The sequence below is a fragment of the Mastacembelus armatus genome, chromosome 16 (assembly GCF_900324485.2).
Source record: "Mastacembelus armatus chromosome 16, fMasArm1.2, whole genome shotgun sequence".
In the NCBI taxonomy this organism is placed as follows: domain Eukaryota; kingdom Metazoa; phylum Chordata; class Actinopteri; order Synbranchiformes; family Mastacembelidae; genus Mastacembelus; species Mastacembelus armatus.
Window position 1 is genome coordinate 12,453,056 of NC_046648.1, and position 17,543 is coordinate 12,470,598.

At 38.1% G+C, this 17,543-nt stretch overlaps 2 protein-coding genes across 3 annotated transcripts; both read right to left on the reverse strand.

Moving 5' to 3' along the window:
- Nucleotides 1-97: 97 nt before the first annotated feature.
- Nucleotides 98-7,269, reverse strand: popdc1 (popeye domain cAMP effector 1). 2 transcript variants are annotated; one of them, XM_026292938.2, is made up of 9 exons: nt 7,092-7,269; nt 5,939-6,180; nt 4,559-4,683; nt 4,000-4,187; nt 3,392-3,500; nt 3,097-3,264; nt 2,828-2,969; nt 1,898-2,067; nt 98-242 (listed from the first exon to the last, which is right to left on the reverse strand). In XM_026292938.2, the coding sequence occupies exons 2-8, from the start codon at nt 6,162-6,164 to the stop codon at nt 1,937-1,939; spliced, it is 1,089 nt and encodes a 362-aa protein (XP_026148723.1). In that variant the 5' UTR covers nt 6,165-6,180; nt 7,092-7,269; the 3' UTR covers nt 98-242; nt 1,898-1,936. The 2 variants fall into 2 exon arrangements, with proteins under 2 accessions (XP_026148723.1, XP_033181465.1); XM_033325574.1 differs by lacking the exon at nt 98-242 and having other exon boundaries at nt 1,614-2,067.
- A 602-nt stretch (nt 7,270-7,871) lies between these two features.
- popdc3 (popeye domain cAMP effector 3) lies at nt 7,872-11,504 on the reverse strand. The gene is made up of 3 exons (XM_026292982.2): nt 10,854-11,504; nt 9,648-9,756; nt 7,872-9,216 (listed from the first exon to the last, which is right to left on the reverse strand). Exons 1-3 carry the CDS (start codon nt 11,357-11,359, stop codon nt 8,941-8,943), a joined length of 891 nt encoding a protein of 296 aa, XP_026148767.1. The 5' UTR covers nt 11,360-11,504; the 3' UTR covers nt 7,872-8,940.
- Nucleotides 11,505-17,543: the final 6,039 nt, after the last annotated feature.

The following is a 17,543-nucleotide window of genomic DNA, read 5'->3' on the forward strand; positions in this document are numbered from 1 at the left end:
ATCTATGATTTAATTCATGTCAGGCAAGTATGACATTATAGCAGTTAGTCAATAGTCAATGAAGGAGCAAAAGACAAAGAAGACAGTGCACCAAACAAAGGAGTGTGACAACATTTATATGTAAAAAAAAACAACATATATATATATATATATAGAAGGAAGCACCAGAGAGTCCACAGCATCTCAACACACCCCCAAAGAGTCCTCTAGACATCAGTTTTCAGGAGTATCACAGCAGACAGCTTGCAGCAAGGAAAACAAGAAAGAGACACAATTAACATAAAAGTAAGTAGTAAACATTTGTCTGATACTTATGTTTTTATGCTCTAATGCTCTGTTTTTTTAGGTGTAACTGTTTAGGGACTACAAATGAAAAATACCCTTTTGACTAATTCTAGCATATTTACAGTAATGTTTATTAATGTGCATTCTCCCTGTGAAATAAACATTGAAAAAAGAAGTTATACATTTTCTCACAAAGTACCCACTCAATGGAACTCTGTGGCACTCTCCCATAACATCAAAATGGTGATTCTATCGAGTCCTTGAAATCAAAACTGTTGTAGCCAATTTATATTTGTTCTGTGGGCATAGGATGTGATCATGAAGGTTAAATAGGGAAGACACAACTGACTGGGTGCAAGGAATCAGGATATGGTGAAGCCACACAGGTTTTCATGTGTGTGCGAGTGTTGGCAAAAGTTTTTGTTTGGTCATTACTATTTTTTGTCCTTTTCTACTTATAAGTTCCTTTTTAATTCATTCAGTCAGCACCCGTCCTTTTGTAGGTGTTTTTTAAGCCTTTTCATGTTAATAAAATGTTAATCATATTTCCTCGCATTAATCGCATTTCCTCGGTGGCCCTCGTACTTTCACATCATGAGTTGGAAATATCTTCCTATTCCCATAAGTGGCATTTTTTGTAGTTAGATTGCCACTATAAAACCTAAAAACGTACTTTATTTTCTATTGTTCATACTATGTAAAAGGCCCGAGTTTTTACAGTCCTCTCATATTATAACTGTTTTATTTTCTTATCATAAGCTTTTATCAAAGCCAAAGTTAACAACATCCAGCATATATTGCCAACCAAAACTTGCATAGTTGATAAAGAACACCAAGACATTTAAATTGGGTTTTTTTCATCTACATGTGCATAAATCATATTTTCATCCATAGGAAAGGTAGCATTATCTGTGTCATTTGCAGCTTGGCTGAAATGGCCAGACCGTCATCGCCAGTCTATTCAACTCATGCCAGAGATATCAGGAGTCATTTGTAGTGTTTTTCTCTAACCCTAACCCTAACAATACTATGTAAAGTGCCATAAGATAATTGTAATTTGGCAATATATAATTCAATTAGAAATTAAATTGTTATTGTTGTTTATAAATCACTAGTAAAAGTTAATCTGTCATTGTCTCATGGGAATTTATTTATAAGTCTAATAACTTTTCACTTTTTGCTCTTTGAACTCCTGCAGTGATCATATTGCTTTGTGCCTCGGCAACTGTTTGCAGACATGTTTGTAAGGTAATAAGTCATGCTTTACACCTCACAAACAACTACATCAATAATTAATGATAATAAAAATAAATAATAAAAATACCATATCAACCAGTATTGTTTAGTTTTATTGTTTTTTTATATATATACTTAAGCACATAAACATGTTGTGGTTTTGAAGCTGTCAAAAAATACAGTATAATGTGATCAAGATATGGACTGACACTTTACAGTGTAAAAATAAATGTGTCACTCTATTGTGATGGGGAAACTACACAACAGTAATACTGTTTGTAAATCACTGCAAACCTATCTTTAACATTAATATCTACCAGCATCCAATAGCTAGAGCCAATCAGGCTCCAGCTATTAGGTTGTTAAACAGACCTACAAAATATGCATTAGGTGATGTGTATGCTTCTCCTTCTGGCTAGACATCTTCAGTGGAAGTGCTGGGCATACGGTCAGACTTGGATGGAGCAGATTCTTCAAAAACATCATCCTCCATACCTTCTTTTATGGGCTTCATCTTGGAGGAGGTCTTTGTGCCAGGTGACTTTTCTAAAAAAAAAAGAATACCACTGAATCAATTAGGTGTTTTAATGTATAAATTGCTCATTTGCACTCAGCGATGAGTCTGTCACAAGGGATGCAACCCTCAACCAAACAGCAAAATATTCCCAGTACAGGAAGTTATTAAATGCCTACACACGCACACAGACCCCAAGAGCCCATCACATTTGATGAGTGCACAAGCTGACACTGTACATTCAGAAAAAGCCCTTTGAATGTGTCACCATTAACACTAACTAAGCTGATGCATTAGAACTCTAAGAACCCTTCTGCAGAACAGAAATGAAGATACTCTTTTGGACTAATAGCTGGTGCTTTTAGTCTGTATGTAGGCTATAACAGATACAAATATTTGGTTTTGTGGAGTAAATTTTCCTAACACACCTAATGCTTTCACTCTTAGATAAGAATATGAATTTGATGTCACTTGGGTTTGGCTGATATGGGATATTGAAAGACAATATGATAGTGCATATATTTGTGTAAGTGCTGCAAAGAGATAATACACTACTCTATGCCAACACAGAATTAAAGTAGCAGGATTTACAGCTAAAGTGACTCCTGCACTAAAATTCCAAATATGTAAACTGAGTCACAGCAACATTTTATGATTGGTTTTTTTGACACAGCAACTTCTGTATTACAAAAAACACATACTGCATACTTCATCAGTGTAAGTGTAGCTTTGTCCAAGTAGTACTCTATCTATAAAGTACTCTATCTAGGAACCACTAGTAATTCGACTTACGGTGTGATGATCCCACAGATCCTCCTCGTAGGATCTGATTGAGAACATCATCAGTGTCACTGGTGCTCGCCATACTGTTCCTCATCTGCATCATGGACAGCTGTGAGCACAGGCTGGGCTGACGGTCCATCTTCTTCACCGTCTGCGACACATCCGGCATCAACATCATCAACACCATCCATGCATTAAGCAGTGTTGTAATTTTTTTTTGTAGTCATACAGCATGATACAATACTGTTTGTGCCACTAATTTCCCTTTCATGACCCACCTTGTCACTGAGGGTGGGGTCATTCAGAGAGTACAGTTTGTTGGTTATGTCCTTGCCGATGAGGTACCTAAACACCTCATTAAGGAAAGTGTCTGACTCCAGGAAATAGGTGAGCCTCTCTCGAGACCAACACAGGAACTTACAGTTCTCCTCTGCCATAATGGTCACCTGTCAATTAAATATGATAGTTGTTTTTGTATCTGTTTTTTTGTTTTGTTTAGTCTTAGAGAATTTGAGTTTTTGAGCCAATCGAGCAATGATAGCAAAATTGGTTTTGTTCAATTATTATTATTACCTGAAACTTCTCTCCTCTGTGCATCTCAGTGGACCTGAACTCTGGAGAGTCAATGAATGAATTGGTATAAATGTTGTGGAGGAAGTGGCCTCTGTATGATACCTTCATCCTGTCACAAAGACACTTTAAAGTCAAAACTATTAATCTTAAACAAAATAATAACAAAGTCATTTTTTAAAGATTTTTTAAGAGTTCAGGTGAATTCCCAAATTACTTTCATATTTCATATTCAAAACATCATGAATAAACTTCCATTATTTAAAAAGTTTATCAAAATAAGTTTCAAAATTCACTCTAAAATTTACTCACAGACAAAATTACTCAAAAAGTCATAGTCACTCAGAACCAAAACCTATAACAACCTATAACAATAATGTAATAACATAAATGTTCATTTATATAGAAGTTCATTCATTCATTCACAACTACAGTCCAGTGATAATGTCCATTTAGACTCTAAGCTCAGGTTTAGTTTTGTTACAGTGCAGTATTGGTCACTATAGTCTGAATGAATCACTGAGACATAGCAATCATATAGAAGGGGAAAAGGCAGAACAACAGTTGCACAGAACAACATTTGCACCCAGACTCAAACAAGTGGCACATACTTTCCTTTGAGGAGAATGCTCAGGCGTTCATCCACAGAGGTCTTGTCCTCAGCAGCATAAGCCTGGCCTTTCTTTAGTGTCTGAATGGTACAGAACTGTCCTGTAAGTCTCTGAAACAGAGCCTCCTGCACATGGAGGGGCTCAAACATCCGCTTGTAGACTGATCGCAGCTCCCTGTCGATCTTAATCTGACAGAGCAGAGCCACAAGCTTAGCTCATCTTTACAATGTAACATATGTAACATACCAAAAAGCAGTAAAATTTAAAACCAGATTCAAAGACATGATGAAATGGGTGGTGTCTGATGAGCACAGGTCCTCTGTCACATTATGAAAACTGACCTAATTTTGTTAGCTTACTGGAGGCCCTTTACCTATGGATTTCATAAAACCTCCATCGCATTACCATAAAGTATGAATGAACCCTGAAGGGTATGCAGGTTCATGAACACACTGGAGCCCCAATACCTGGAGCCAGTATTTGAATTCGGGATAATGCTCAGATAGCCTGAATATAAAGTGACAGAATGCGAATGAGAGCAGTCTGAAGGTGCACTCACTGGTCTTCGCTTGTACAGGAGGAAGAACAAGTGCATGAAGTTGACCACCAGAAACACCACGTTCCAAACCATCACATCCAGGTTGCACCTGTACAGAGTTGCCCATGCAATTAAGAGACCACATCCTGTTAGGGTTGAAGACAGAGCACATTAGATTTAGAAGAGGATATCTATAAACACTGAATGTTAAATCACTCATGTTCCATATTTAAAATCCATTCATAATGACAAAATCCATTCATAATGACAACATCATACTGTGGCTGTAATTTCAAGTGCACCTATTCTACACTGCTTTATTGCAAACTGACCTACTGAATCAGTAAAAGACATATGATCCAATCCAGTATGGGACACTGAGATGTATGCTACATAAACAAATGTTACGCATAAAATACACTCTAATTTAATAACTAATTTTCGTAGTGGTCAAGGGCTATGTTTTTGTACATAGAACTGTGGGTGACACAAATATAGTGTTCCTTATACTACAGCGTAAACTACTGATGCCTGATTGGGACAAACTGTACAAAAGGAAGCCCTGTATTCTTATTCAAAAAAGTTAAAAGTACTCGTGTTTGTGCAATGTGGATTACTAGGCCTTAATTAGCAGTTAGCTGACTTCATTGGTTACCGTCCTTGAGGCCTCACTATGAATGATTATCAGTCAATCAGATTTCTTACTAAAATGACTGAAATGCATTTGCAACACTGGAAGAAGATTTAGGAGCAACAATGCTTTCTCAGTGAATGACTAATGTTTTTTTTTGCCTTACTCCAAAGGCAAAATAATGTTAAAATTAAAATGGTATTATTTCATGATTTTTTTAATAGAATTATTATTATAATTATGACCCACCAAGTCTTGGATTAAAAAAAAACACTAAGATGTTTTATGCAAGCTTACAATATTATTTGCTAGCTTAACTTTTTGCTCTGTTTCTTTTTCCTCACTAGCTAATTTTTACTGAAGGGCAGTATAAATAAATGAACTGTCAAAATTACAACCACGTTTCCCATAAACCCTGCTGTTTCCTGTCTCCCCTCTCCTTCCAAGTACAAGATAAACATGTGCTTTTTTCCATTCGCCATTCTCTTCTTCCTTTATGTGCTATTATCAGAGCCTTCCAAGGCCTCGCCGACTGACTCCAGCCCAGCAAAGAGATCTATCTTCACGAGGCTTTAAAAAATTCGATTCCAAACTAAAGCAGATCCTCAACAAGCTGGCGGTAATTATTTTCTGATACTTGATGTACGGGGCACTTTTGAATAGAGTAAAGCTCTAGTGAGGCTGTATGTTATATTTAGTATTCTACAACATTCTCATCTATAGTAGTATCACCACATAAATGCCATCTGCAGGGGGTGCTGCAGACTGACCTGTCATCAGGAACAGGCGCAGCAAGATCATATGCAGGCCCAGGGTTGTTGGGATGACCAGGCCCAGCAAGAGTGACAGGTTCCCCAGATGAAAGAGGAGGTGGTGGGTCTGCTCCCACTCTTGGCACAAAGTGGCATTGGGCACAGCTGGGACTCCTGGTGTGGCCGAGAGGAAGGGGGACAGCGTGGTGAAGAGGTGGGGCGTCAGATCTGGGGTAGAAGACATCCTTTAGCAGGGTCACCTTGAAGACAGAAAATGTGAGTGCAGGGCTGTTAGTCATGCTATGATGCTTTAAACAAAATGGTATTTGCTCATTTTCATCCTGTCTCCTTTAAAAGATGTGACTGGTAATTTTGTATTTTTGTTATTCACAAAAAATGTATGTAGTGTACTCAGTGTAATGTGTTTGAAATAGAACCCAGTTTAGCTTCTTGGTCTTTGCAGTAGTCCTCCAATGTTGATGTGTCCAAGGAACGCATCAGTGACTCACACTGCTACACTGGGTGATGTGTTTCTTTCTTGGGAAATGTAAATTACCCTAAATCACCAAAATCTTTACAGTGTTACATATATCTGTAGGTTTTGTAAATATTAATAATAAAAGCTGATACAAATAGTGTCTTTTTAATGATCCAGATGGATTTAAACAGAGATGTAGCTGTCACCAGTTGTTGGGCTTTGCAGCCATTTTGCTGCAGGCTTGTTGGCACTTCTGTTTTTGCCAGGAGGGTGCTATCATAGCTGACAGAAATTTCCACAAGCTCAGAATTACAACTGTGAGGCCAAAATATTGAGATAAAATTGGAAAAAGCAGCGGGTGAAATCGAGGTGCCTGTTCCCCATTGTAATTATTATTTTTTAAAATTTCACAATAGGCTTGTAATTAAACATTTGGCTGTGTGATCAAAGAACATTATTCAAATTTTGTTAAAGAAAATGGGGGGTGGGGTGGGTTAAATGCTTATAATTCCCAACAAAAAACGACCTAATATTCTCCAGTATAACACTATGAGCTGCTGTGTTTGTCAGTCTGTGGCTGATGTTCTCCAGCACGCAGAGGCTTACATGTAAAAATAGATGCAGCCTGCTCACCGGGGATTTTTCATAGCTCCAACTTTTTTTGCTCGTCCAAGTACCGAGAGTGCTACTTACCGATTTTGCAGCAGCAGCAGCAGCAGAAGCCAGTGGAATGGCAGTCTGTACAGCAAAGAATCACGAATGATTTCGATGAAAGCCTTAAGACACTGCAGATGGCTGCAGGACCCTCGCGTTCGGGCGGGCAGAGTGGTAGGGGGTGGGCTGCACAATGTGCGTCGCACATTCCACAGAGCTGACAGGGGACAGACTAAAATAAGCCAAGACACGACAGCAGCGATTGTGCAGTATCTTGAGAGCTCAGACAGGTGGAGACAGCTCCCCGTCATCTCCACTAAACAAGAAAATCTTTTCATTTAATACTTCCAGTACTTCCTCATAACATATCATATATTATTTTTTTTTAGCAAAATGTACAGACCTCTCTGACCCACTTGATAAAATGTAACATAGGCATTGACTAAATTGTTATTTATCTTTTTTATTTATTATTCATTAAAAAATTAAAATTTATGCTAACTGTTTAGACAGGATGACGTTCACTGAAATGTTTTAATTGCATTTCAATTTTAACATACCTCTACATTTAATTAGTTGTATATTAATTTAACAAAATAACCTTTACCTGCTGAGCCATCTCCATGACATCCCATAAAACCTCATTCACTAAAGCTGAGATTATTTTGAACTGTGGCTTTCACTGTAATTTTACTATAGATGACTTTCTAACCATATAACCATTTTGGTAGGGGAAAAAGAAAAACTCTACACAGTAAAAAGTATGACTTTTTTTACACCGTTACACCATTTCTTGATATCACAACGTTACACATTCAGGACATCAGCAGCCACTTATTTATTCCACTCTATACATTCAGAATTTACATATAAAACTAATTAGCTTCTTTAATGAACACATGAATTAATGCCTTTCTAAAAATGAAGTAAACATGTTTGCCTTCCGTTCAGTTTAACAGTACAATCCATGAGTTACATGAACATGTAACTATTTTGGTGCTCCCCATGCAAATTTTCACAAACTCTCTTCGGTTATAATATACATTTTATATGAAGTCTGTAGATGCAAAAGCAGTAAAACATCTGTCTGTGAAGTAGAGAAGATCTGCCCAGTCACTTTATGCTCTGCTTCAGTATGTAATTTATACTACAGTCAAATAACAATAAACCTTGGAACATAATCATAATACTAATAGTTGCAGCTGTCAAGCCAAACAAGTAGTGACTGAACTATTATTACTCATACAATATAAAATCTTCTTAAATACACAGGAAAGGAACAGCTGGTCTAACAGTGTACAGCTGGCTGTATGAATCTCATTTAAAATTCTGGAAAATATGTATACTCTTTCTTTCAGAGAAAGAGACAGCATTAGAATCTTTACCGAGCTGGACTAGGGCATGTACATACTGTACATTGGAGAACTGTTCTGCTTGAGCTGTCTGATATCCTGGACTTCATATCTCTGTTGTGATGCTTAGACAAAATAAATGATCAGCTATTCTTTTTGTCTTACTGTATCTGAGATTATTTTGGGCTAAGTGTGTGTCACATATCCTGAAATGTTGGGTGTGTCCCATGACACCAAAAGTACCTTACAGCTCAGCAGTGTTACTTTGGGTGTGCTGTGCACACCATTGTGAACTCTTACTGTCCCACTCTTACTGTTGCCTTGCTATAGCTGAAGGCAGTGCACAAAATGAGTCAATTAATAAACTGTTGTTTGTCAAGAAACTGTCTGAACACAAAGTCCCCCTAAAATGACAACAAACTAACCTTACGTGACACAGAAAATAAATAACCTACTGTCCCCTTTTTTAATAACACCCATCCCCACACTCAGTAAGTTCCAAGGGTTCAGGTCCTGCAGCAATGTAAATGTGATTTTCAGGCAGTTTTTTCACCCTGCACCGGCACTTGCAGGACATCTGCCTTTTCTAATTCAGTCCCTGGCATGTGACAGTAACTTGGTAAGCGGAGATCATAGTGTTTCCCGGAGCTGTCCAAAGTCTTGTCATTAAGGGAGTATAGCTTTTCTGCAATGTCATTGCGTACAACCAGGGCAAAAATCTTGGCTATGTAGCGATGTTTAGCAAAAAGCAGATATAGTTTTTTCCTCTTCCATGCCACGTATTGGCAGGGCCTGTCAGCGCGCAGGGTCACCTGTGAGAAATAACACATAACAAAGATCAGGTTCAGGTCTAGGATTATTGTCATTTCCGCACATACATACAAGGAAATGTTGTTCCTCACAAGTACAAAACAATAAATATAGTTTTACCCATCATTTTGATCAGTTGTATTAACCACAGCAACTGCTGATGCCTAGGAACTTGGAGCCAAATTATAATAAACAAGCATTTGGTGCAGTAGTGATTTTGTCAAAATAATGCATTTTGAATTGTTTTTATGCAACAGTATAGCTTTTTCACAACAAACAATGGCTCATTTCCATTAAGTGCTCCACTTATACCATTTCAGTGACCCAACATTCACAGAGAAGCTTGGATAATGCTGGTGTAGGATTTAGTGACATGCCTGAGTTATTATTGGTTGAAAGGCTTATTACACATGCACATCAAGTTAAAATGAACCTGGAAGACCCCCTCTTCTGATGGTCTGAGAGAGTCCCACTCAGGTGAATCCAGAAACTGGAAAGGGTAGATGTAATGCAGAAACTCTCCATTAACTGTCACACGGATTCTGTAGAAAAACAGATCAAATTAACTTTATAATGGAGAACGCTATAACATAAAGGCCAAGTCAACTATAAAGTACACAGGACACAAAAACTGTTGCTAAAATGCTAGTCTATAATACTGTGTCCTGGCTTTTAAAGATGACGAAAGCACCCGCTGTGACAAGTGTGACTTAAAGTGTAAAAGGTCCAAATGTTTCAACATAAATTTTATGCAATTCAGTGTCACTGGGTGATGGGTGAGGTCATGTTCGACTTAGAGGAACCTCCATTGTCAGACAAGTTAGCTTAACTTTTTATTAATTTAGACTTTGAAAATCCCTACTGAATGTATTCAGTATTTTGGTTGTGTTTAAAATAGATCATGGTGCTCTTAAAGGCGATAACGCAGAAGGCTTGGCTCTATTTGACATTTGTTGCCATCTGTATCACCTGCTCTATGCTAAGAATAATATACAGGCTACAATTATGGGATACAGGGATAGGGATACAATTATGAGTCACAATCTCACAAGCATGGGCTTTTCGCACCTCAGTGCAACAAGTAATTAACTGTGTATTACAGCATTTCATTCAGTTCATCATTTTATTTCATAAATGGATAAATGAACAGTCTAGGGGCCCAAGAGTTTAGGGGGGGCTCTGGGCCAGAGCTTCTGCTGGAAGTGACCATTAACATTTCTTGTTAGAAAGTCAATCAAATGACTTGAAAAAGACATAAAACTATAAAACAACACAAAACGTCTCCAAAGACACGTAAAACAATTACGAAGAGACACGAAAGCACCACAGGCATGCAAAACACAGACATAAATATACTACAATAACATGCGAACAATTAAAACAATACACAAAATAATACAGGCAAAACAAAGACACAAAAATACCACAAAGACATGCAAAATAATTACAAAGAGACTCAAAACTCCTATGAAGACATGAAAAACAATTACAAAGAGACTAAATGACTGCAAAATTGAATTGTAAATATCAACAGCACATTGACAGGATGTCTTTAAAAATACTTGTAATACTACATGAAGTTTTCTTTAATATTTGTTTGAACTTTTATCCTTAATCAAAGAATTTTCAGATGTGTCACCTTCCAGACAAGAGCACCGACAGCTTATCAATAGCAGTCTTTCCCTCTACAGCAAAGAAGTGGTCCTTTTCTATGGTGTGGATGTCTCGGTCACAGCAAGCCACTATCTTCCCATAATGTGTGAGCGACACCCCGAGCTTTTTAAACATGCAGCTGTAAAGCTCCCGGTATTCCTTGTCGAAAGACGTGCCCCTCAGTCGGTAGGCGACGTGCAGGACCTGTCCCAAACTCACGGCGAACAGCGCGAAACTCCACAGGAAAGAGTCCGTGGTGCAGGAGTCCGACCATGCCCACAGAGTTGAGCAGAAGAAGCCCAGGGTGAGGAAGGTGAACAAGTAAAGAAGTCCATAAAAGCCGCTGCCGCCCATGAAGCCGAGGAAGAGAAAAATGTTCCCGAGGTGGAACACGGAGCCCTCTGAAGCGTCTTTCCATTCCTCGCATATCGGGTACGCTGCCGCCGCCGGCTCCAATGTGAAGTTCATGGCTTCGAAGTCCGGAGGTTCCATGTCTGCAAAGGTGAAGAAAACTAGCAGCACATTTCACACAAAGTCTACTGAGATCTGTCGGTCACACAGGAGTGCTCCAAAATACACAGGGAAACAGATAACATGCGAGTACTGACTCTTGAGTGTGTGAAGTGAACCGAGTTACCAAGACAAGACCGGAAATGGGAAACAATAAAATACCACGAAATTTCAGGTTGAGTGCAATGACAGCCAGATATACATGATTTATCACTGAGATGAAGAAATAGGTGAATGAATCAAATTTAACCTTCATGTGTTTTTTCAAATAAATACATTTAAAGTATATAAAATAAAATAAATATATTATATAATTTTAAAGCAGAGCTGCTCAAGCTGTCAAACATAGGTTATTTCTGGATATCTATAGGCTGCAAGCATGAAAATATTAAAACATGAATATTAAAGACTAAACCGGATTAGCAAAACACTTGTAATCACGTTGTATGACACACACTTTTGACTGAGCTCATTCAGGTCAATAATAGGCTTAGTCACTTTTTATAGGCGATTTTGTCTTTAAAGCACCCTGACCTCCTGGATCTCAGGACCTGTGTCCAATAGGCCAGTGATCATTCATCAGGAACTTGATTTGTACCTCAAAGTAATAATCAATCAAGCCAGGAAGGCTGTGGAAGGGAATTTTATTCTACAAAAATAAAGCATTCTGCTAAAGCTACAGTAAAAAATGTCAGAAATCAAATTTAATATATGATAGATTTATACATTTATTTCTCTTTTTTGTAAATTAGATCGTTTTTGACTAAAATTTTAAATTTTTTTCTTTACTTTTGTGTTCTGTAAAAAATATGTTAATCCATATCTGACTTAAAACAAAACTAAGACCAGGGAAATTGTTGGTGTGAGTGCTCTCTAATGAAAATAGCAAAGCCTTTATTCTGACAGTCAAAACATTTCCGTCCTTTAGGTCTGTTTGTGTGTGACTTCAAAAAGCAATTAATAATGGTCTAAAATGGTAGCAGTAACTGTCTTGACCCTGGTGTTTTTCTGATTGTGATGAATATGATGTAGTGTGGGGAAAATAATAAAAAATAAATTAGTAATTTCCATTTATATTACTAACAACACTAGTCTGTGAATGCATTTGATTAAGAGAGTTAATCAGCAAGTGACCTGATTTCCTCATATTCCTTCATTAATCATATGGTTATGATAGTGTGTGACCTTCGTGAACAAGAATAGCAGCAATCCTTCCATTGTGTACCTGATCAAGGTGACTTTGACTATTTGACTGTTTGCTGCATGGGAGAAAGGGAAAGTGAGAGTGGGTGATATATCTGGGGCAGCAGAGGACAGAAAATTTCACATCATGTCAGACCTAAACAACCAGTGCAGAAACATTCTCACTGGGTCTGGCCCTGTTTTTTCACAACATGCCGAGGGACATTACATGCCATTTCAAAACTTTTTTTTTTGAATCGTAGAATTGTTAAGTTTAGGTGTCTGGGTGTTTGTCATGTGATAACATATAAAGGGATTTATCTTCACACAGTACATACCAGACACCTAACACTAACTATTTTTAGAACATTTTCAGCCTGAGCAGTGTGTGTGTGTATTTGTATAGCCATCTTTGTGAGTACCATTTTTAGCATATTTCTATCAAAGTGAGGACATTTTCCTCGTCCTCACTTTTTTCGGACTCCTGTTTGTGGACTTGGTTTTAGGGCTAGGGTTAGAATTAGGTTTAGGTTTAGGTTAGGGTGAGGCATTTAGTTGTGATAGGGTTAGGGCCTAGGGAAAGCATTATGTTAATGAGTGTCCTCACAAAGATAGCTATGCAAGAAATTATGTGTGTGTTGTAATACATTGTGGGGACATGTATACACACTCACATTGTAGGGACTCAGACTTTCTCCTGACCAGATGTGTGATTATATGCATAGGTAACAAAGTGTGTGTGCATGCAATTATTCCTGCCATTCAGTCTGGCGAAACAGACAACAAAATATAAATTAGTAGTAATGTTGACGTATGGAGGAAATGAGAGTTTGGGGTATCTGCTGTAGGGAAGCAGGTGTGTCCAATCACACAGCACCTTCCCCAAAACATTCTTGTGAGACAAACAGCAACAATTAATCTCCTTCAGAAGATGAGCTCTAGTGTTATCTGCCAGTGTGCTCTTATTTGAGCTATGGCTGGATATAACACTTAACTCTTTTGGCAGGGTAGTAGTTGCAGGGCTCCATTCTGATGGCAGTAGCTCTCAGTTTTGATTTTTGTTTTTTTTTCTGTAGGATAAAAACTTTATCTAACTTTGGGGATGTGGGTGTTGTGTAGTGCTTAATATTAGCTAATTTACATCTTAACACTGTCTCTCATTAAAAAAATTACTCAACTGTAGTCAAGCTGGAGTCCAGCCACTTCTGGAGTGGCTTCAGAGAAAAGTCAATTCAATACAATTCAATTCAATTCAATTAAATTCAATTCAATTCAATTCAATTCAATTCAATTCAATTCAATTCAATTCAATTTTATTTGTATAGCGCCAAATCACAATACAAATCATCTCATGATCAAATCATCTCAACTTTACAAAAACAAAAAAAAAAAACAACAAATCCCTTATGAGCAAGCACTTGGCGACAGTGGAGAGGAAAAGCTCCCTTTAACGGAAGATAAAACCTCCAGCAGAACTGGGCTCAGTTTGGGCGGCCATCTGCCTTGACCGGTTGGGGTGAGTGGATAGAGGAGAGAGAAAAGAACAGCAACAATAAACAACAAATTTAGGGTTAGGGTAGGGGAGCTCAGTGCACCGATGGTCCTTGGGCAGTCTAGGCCTATAGCAGCAGAACTAAGGGATGGTTCAGGGTTACCTGAAGCCAGCCCTAACTATACGCTTTGTGAAAAAGGAAGGTTTTAAGTCTAGTCTTAAAAGTACAGAGAGTGTCTACCTCCTGAACCCAGACTGGGAGCTGGTTCCACAGGAGACAGAACCAAATGGTTGAGTTCTGCTTGCTGGGTTTTTCAGGATCGTTAAATATATATCAAATCCCAAAGTTCTGATATTAATCTCAAATTCTGCCTTTAATTAAGTCAGAACTTAAAAACATTTTGTAATAGCCCTAATACTGTGCTGTACAACAGGGAGCTACAGAGTAGTGAGATGTAGCCCATGTGACTGAGGACTGAAAAGGGTTGTCATGAGGTTTTGCTGAAAAGATACAGTATGACTGTGAAATCAGAGAATGTGAAGCAGGTGATAGGAAAGTAGTGAACTACCCAATATTCTGTTTTTAAAAACTTTCTGATAGTGTGAGAAAAAACGCAAATTGTTCAATATAAGTGCACAAAAGAGGTTTCCATCTGATGTCAGGGTAAAGTCAAAGAATTTGTTTAGTTTTTCCTCCCTTGACCACCGCTATCAAACATTTATCAGAGAGCATTACATCTGTGCCTAGAAAGTGAACTGAAGCCCTTTTACTCTCCATTTCCTACAGTAAAGAAAGCCTCTGTTGCCTTTTCTCATATATAAAGGGAAATCAGTCAGTCTTGCAGTATCTGTCCATCAGCTGGGCTGTTCATGATGTGTTCAAGTCTTTATGACAGAGGAAATGAAAGAAGAGCATGGACGATGGGTTCAGCGCTCAACAAAAAGAATATGGAAAACAGATTCACCCCCCTTTTATTCTCGCGCATAATGAGAGAAAAGCAGACAGGCAATTTCTCACTGACATTTTTTCCCTGGTTACCCTAGAGACATCTATTCTTTCAGGGAACACAGACTTTCTCTATTCTAAAGGCCAGGGAAAAGAGGAAGAGGAGACTAACAGTGTTATGTGACCTCTTAATATGTGCTTTTCAACCCATAAACATGATAGAAGCTGCATGTAAGCACTATCAAAAAATGATAAATGAAATTATTATTTTAAGAACTTGTGATAAAAGATTACCTGTGTATACCTGGGGCTGAGTAGACTTTGTGTGTGCTATTAGTTCCAATATGATATATGTGTTTCAGTACAGCCGCATCAACCTGTCATGAGCCCTGGTGGAAAATTTTGCATTTGGGCCCCATGTGAAACTTCAGTCCATAATGTTCAATACTAGAAACAGTCCTAAGCTGGTGTAATATTTTATTATGCCATGGAAGAGGAAGAAATATATTTTATATATTATATTTCATTTCAGATGCCAAGTCTACCTTTAAAAGTCTGATGTCCACATTTCTCACACTGCGCTAAGCACCAAATGCTGAAAGGAGATTTTGAGACACTGTTGAGTGCTGATTCTGGCAGTCATATACAGTTGTTAAAAAGTAATTGAAGTCAATTACTGCATGCCTCTCTGATGCTAAATATTGGATGGTGGATAACTTCCTTCAGTTGAATGACAACAAAACTGAAGTAATTGTTTCTGTATAGCCTAAAAATACAAGTGGGATAGTTGGATCTCATTTTCCTAATATGTATTAATTTGGCCCAGTCCCGGGCCAAAAATCTTGGGATGATATTTGACTGTAACTTGAGCTTTGATAAGCAAGTCTACTACACAGTCAAATTAAAAAAATTTTCAACTTAAAAAAGCTAGTTAACACTAACTAGTTGTCATCTAAGAACCTAAAGATGTTAGCCTTGCCCCTTAATCTCCTTAAGTCTTGATATTTGTAGCGCTTTCTATTCTGCCATCAGTCAATCAGCCCTATCTTGCCCCCAGCTGGTCCTCCCTATGCCTCTATAATAGTACCAAATGCCATGATTACGTTTAACTTTTAAAAATAGCAGTTCAAACTGCCACACTCTGCCGCAATAAGTTGCCACTTTTACTGTAACTGTTTGTCATTTTTACCTCAGCACAGCATGTCTAACACTACAATGTCTGTAGGTGGCGCCTGGCTTACACTACCACATACAGCACCCTGGGCATTCACAGACCATACTGTAGCCCATACTATAATGAATGTGTACTTAGAAAAGTAAAGTGCTCAGTGTTTGCTGTAAACTGTGATCATAGTGTGTAGATCTTATTTTATTGTTACTTTACTTTAATATTTTGGAAATTTTCACTTGACTTCATCAGTCAACCTCTTTCCTAAAACATTCCTATGCAACTAAACTACAGATATAGATATGTTTTGTAACAAATGTATCTGTCTGTTTATATTCCGCAGCATGGTGGACTACCGTGCTACTATAACTTGCAGTTTCTTCCAGATGAAACAAAATACAATGAAGCATGTAGAGGACAGCATCATCAACACCAGTGTGTTATCTGTAAGCAAAGGGGATCTATTGTGTGTTTAACCTCGTCTTATAGGCGCAGAGTCATCCTCTCCAGGACTCTCATAATATGGGATGTGAGAGCCACCAGTCTATCATCATTTAGTCATTAGTCACTAAATTAATCATTTGGTACACTAGTTCATTTAGTTGGACACTTTATTTTAGGCACTTTAGGTCAATACAAGATGTTTTCCATAGAGCCTGGACCCTCCCCAAATGTAGACTCGGGTTGAAGATCCTCTGTGGAGGCTCATACAGTTGGGCAGCACAGTCCTTAAGCAGCCTTGGACATACACCATCTGAGCCAGCTGCCTTTCCACGGCACAGTCTTTGTAGCTGCAGCCTCACCCCTGTTACTGTGACAGATGGTAGAGCATGCTCAGGTGAAGGAGGGAGGTAGCTGCAGTGGTGGAGATCTCCTCTTCAGCTCATGTTGCAAATGAGCCTTTCTTAATGCAAATCCATTATCTGTAACTCAGACCAGACAGGGCAAAGGTTGGCCTGTGATCCATAGAGCTGAACCATGAACCATTCGCAGAGCTGAACCATCTACTTAGCAGTGGAAAGTTATAGAGCTATATGGTCAGCTACATGGGCGTAATCCTGTAGGTGTGACGGTCGCAGTAATTCACTCAAACTTATTATTAAACTTTCATTCTCAGAACAGTTATAACTCATTTGAGAGCTTCACTCTGAACCTCTCACATCCAAACTGGAAAACACAAAAAACCAGTTCTACTTGTCATTGTGTACCGTTCACCTGTCCCTTACTCAGAGTTTTTAACTGAATTTCCAGACTTCCTATCTGATTTAGTGCTTAGATCAGATAAAGTCATTATAGTGGGAGATTTTAACATTCATGTAGACGTTGAAAATAACAGTCTCAGCACTGCATTTAATTCTATATTAGATTCAATTGGTTT

Coding starts and splice junctions, on each gene's coding strand:
- popdc1 (XM_026292938.2), bottom strand. CDS start 6,164: ATGTCTTCTACCCCAGATCTGACGCCCCACCTCTTCACCACGCTGTCC. Junction 3,501..3,999: donor AGCATTCTCCTCAAAGGAAA/GTATGTGCCACT, acceptor TCTTTGTGACAG/GATGAAGGTATCATACAGAG. Junction 2,068..2,827: donor ATCTGTGGGATCATCACACC/GTAAGTCGAATT, acceptor TTTTTTTTTTAG/AAAAGTCACCTGGCACAAAG.
- popdc3 (XM_026292982.2), bottom strand. CDS start 11,359: ATGGAACCTCCGGACTTCGAAGCCATGAACTTCACATTGGAGCCGGCG. Junction 9,757..10,853: donor TCGGTGCTCTTGTCTGGAAG/GTGACACATCTG, acceptor GTTTTTCTACAG/AATCCGTGTGACAGTTAATG. Junction 9,217..9,647: donor CAGAAGAGGGGGTCTTCCAG/GTTCATTTTAAC, acceptor TATTTCTCACAG/GTGACCCTGCGCGCTGACAG.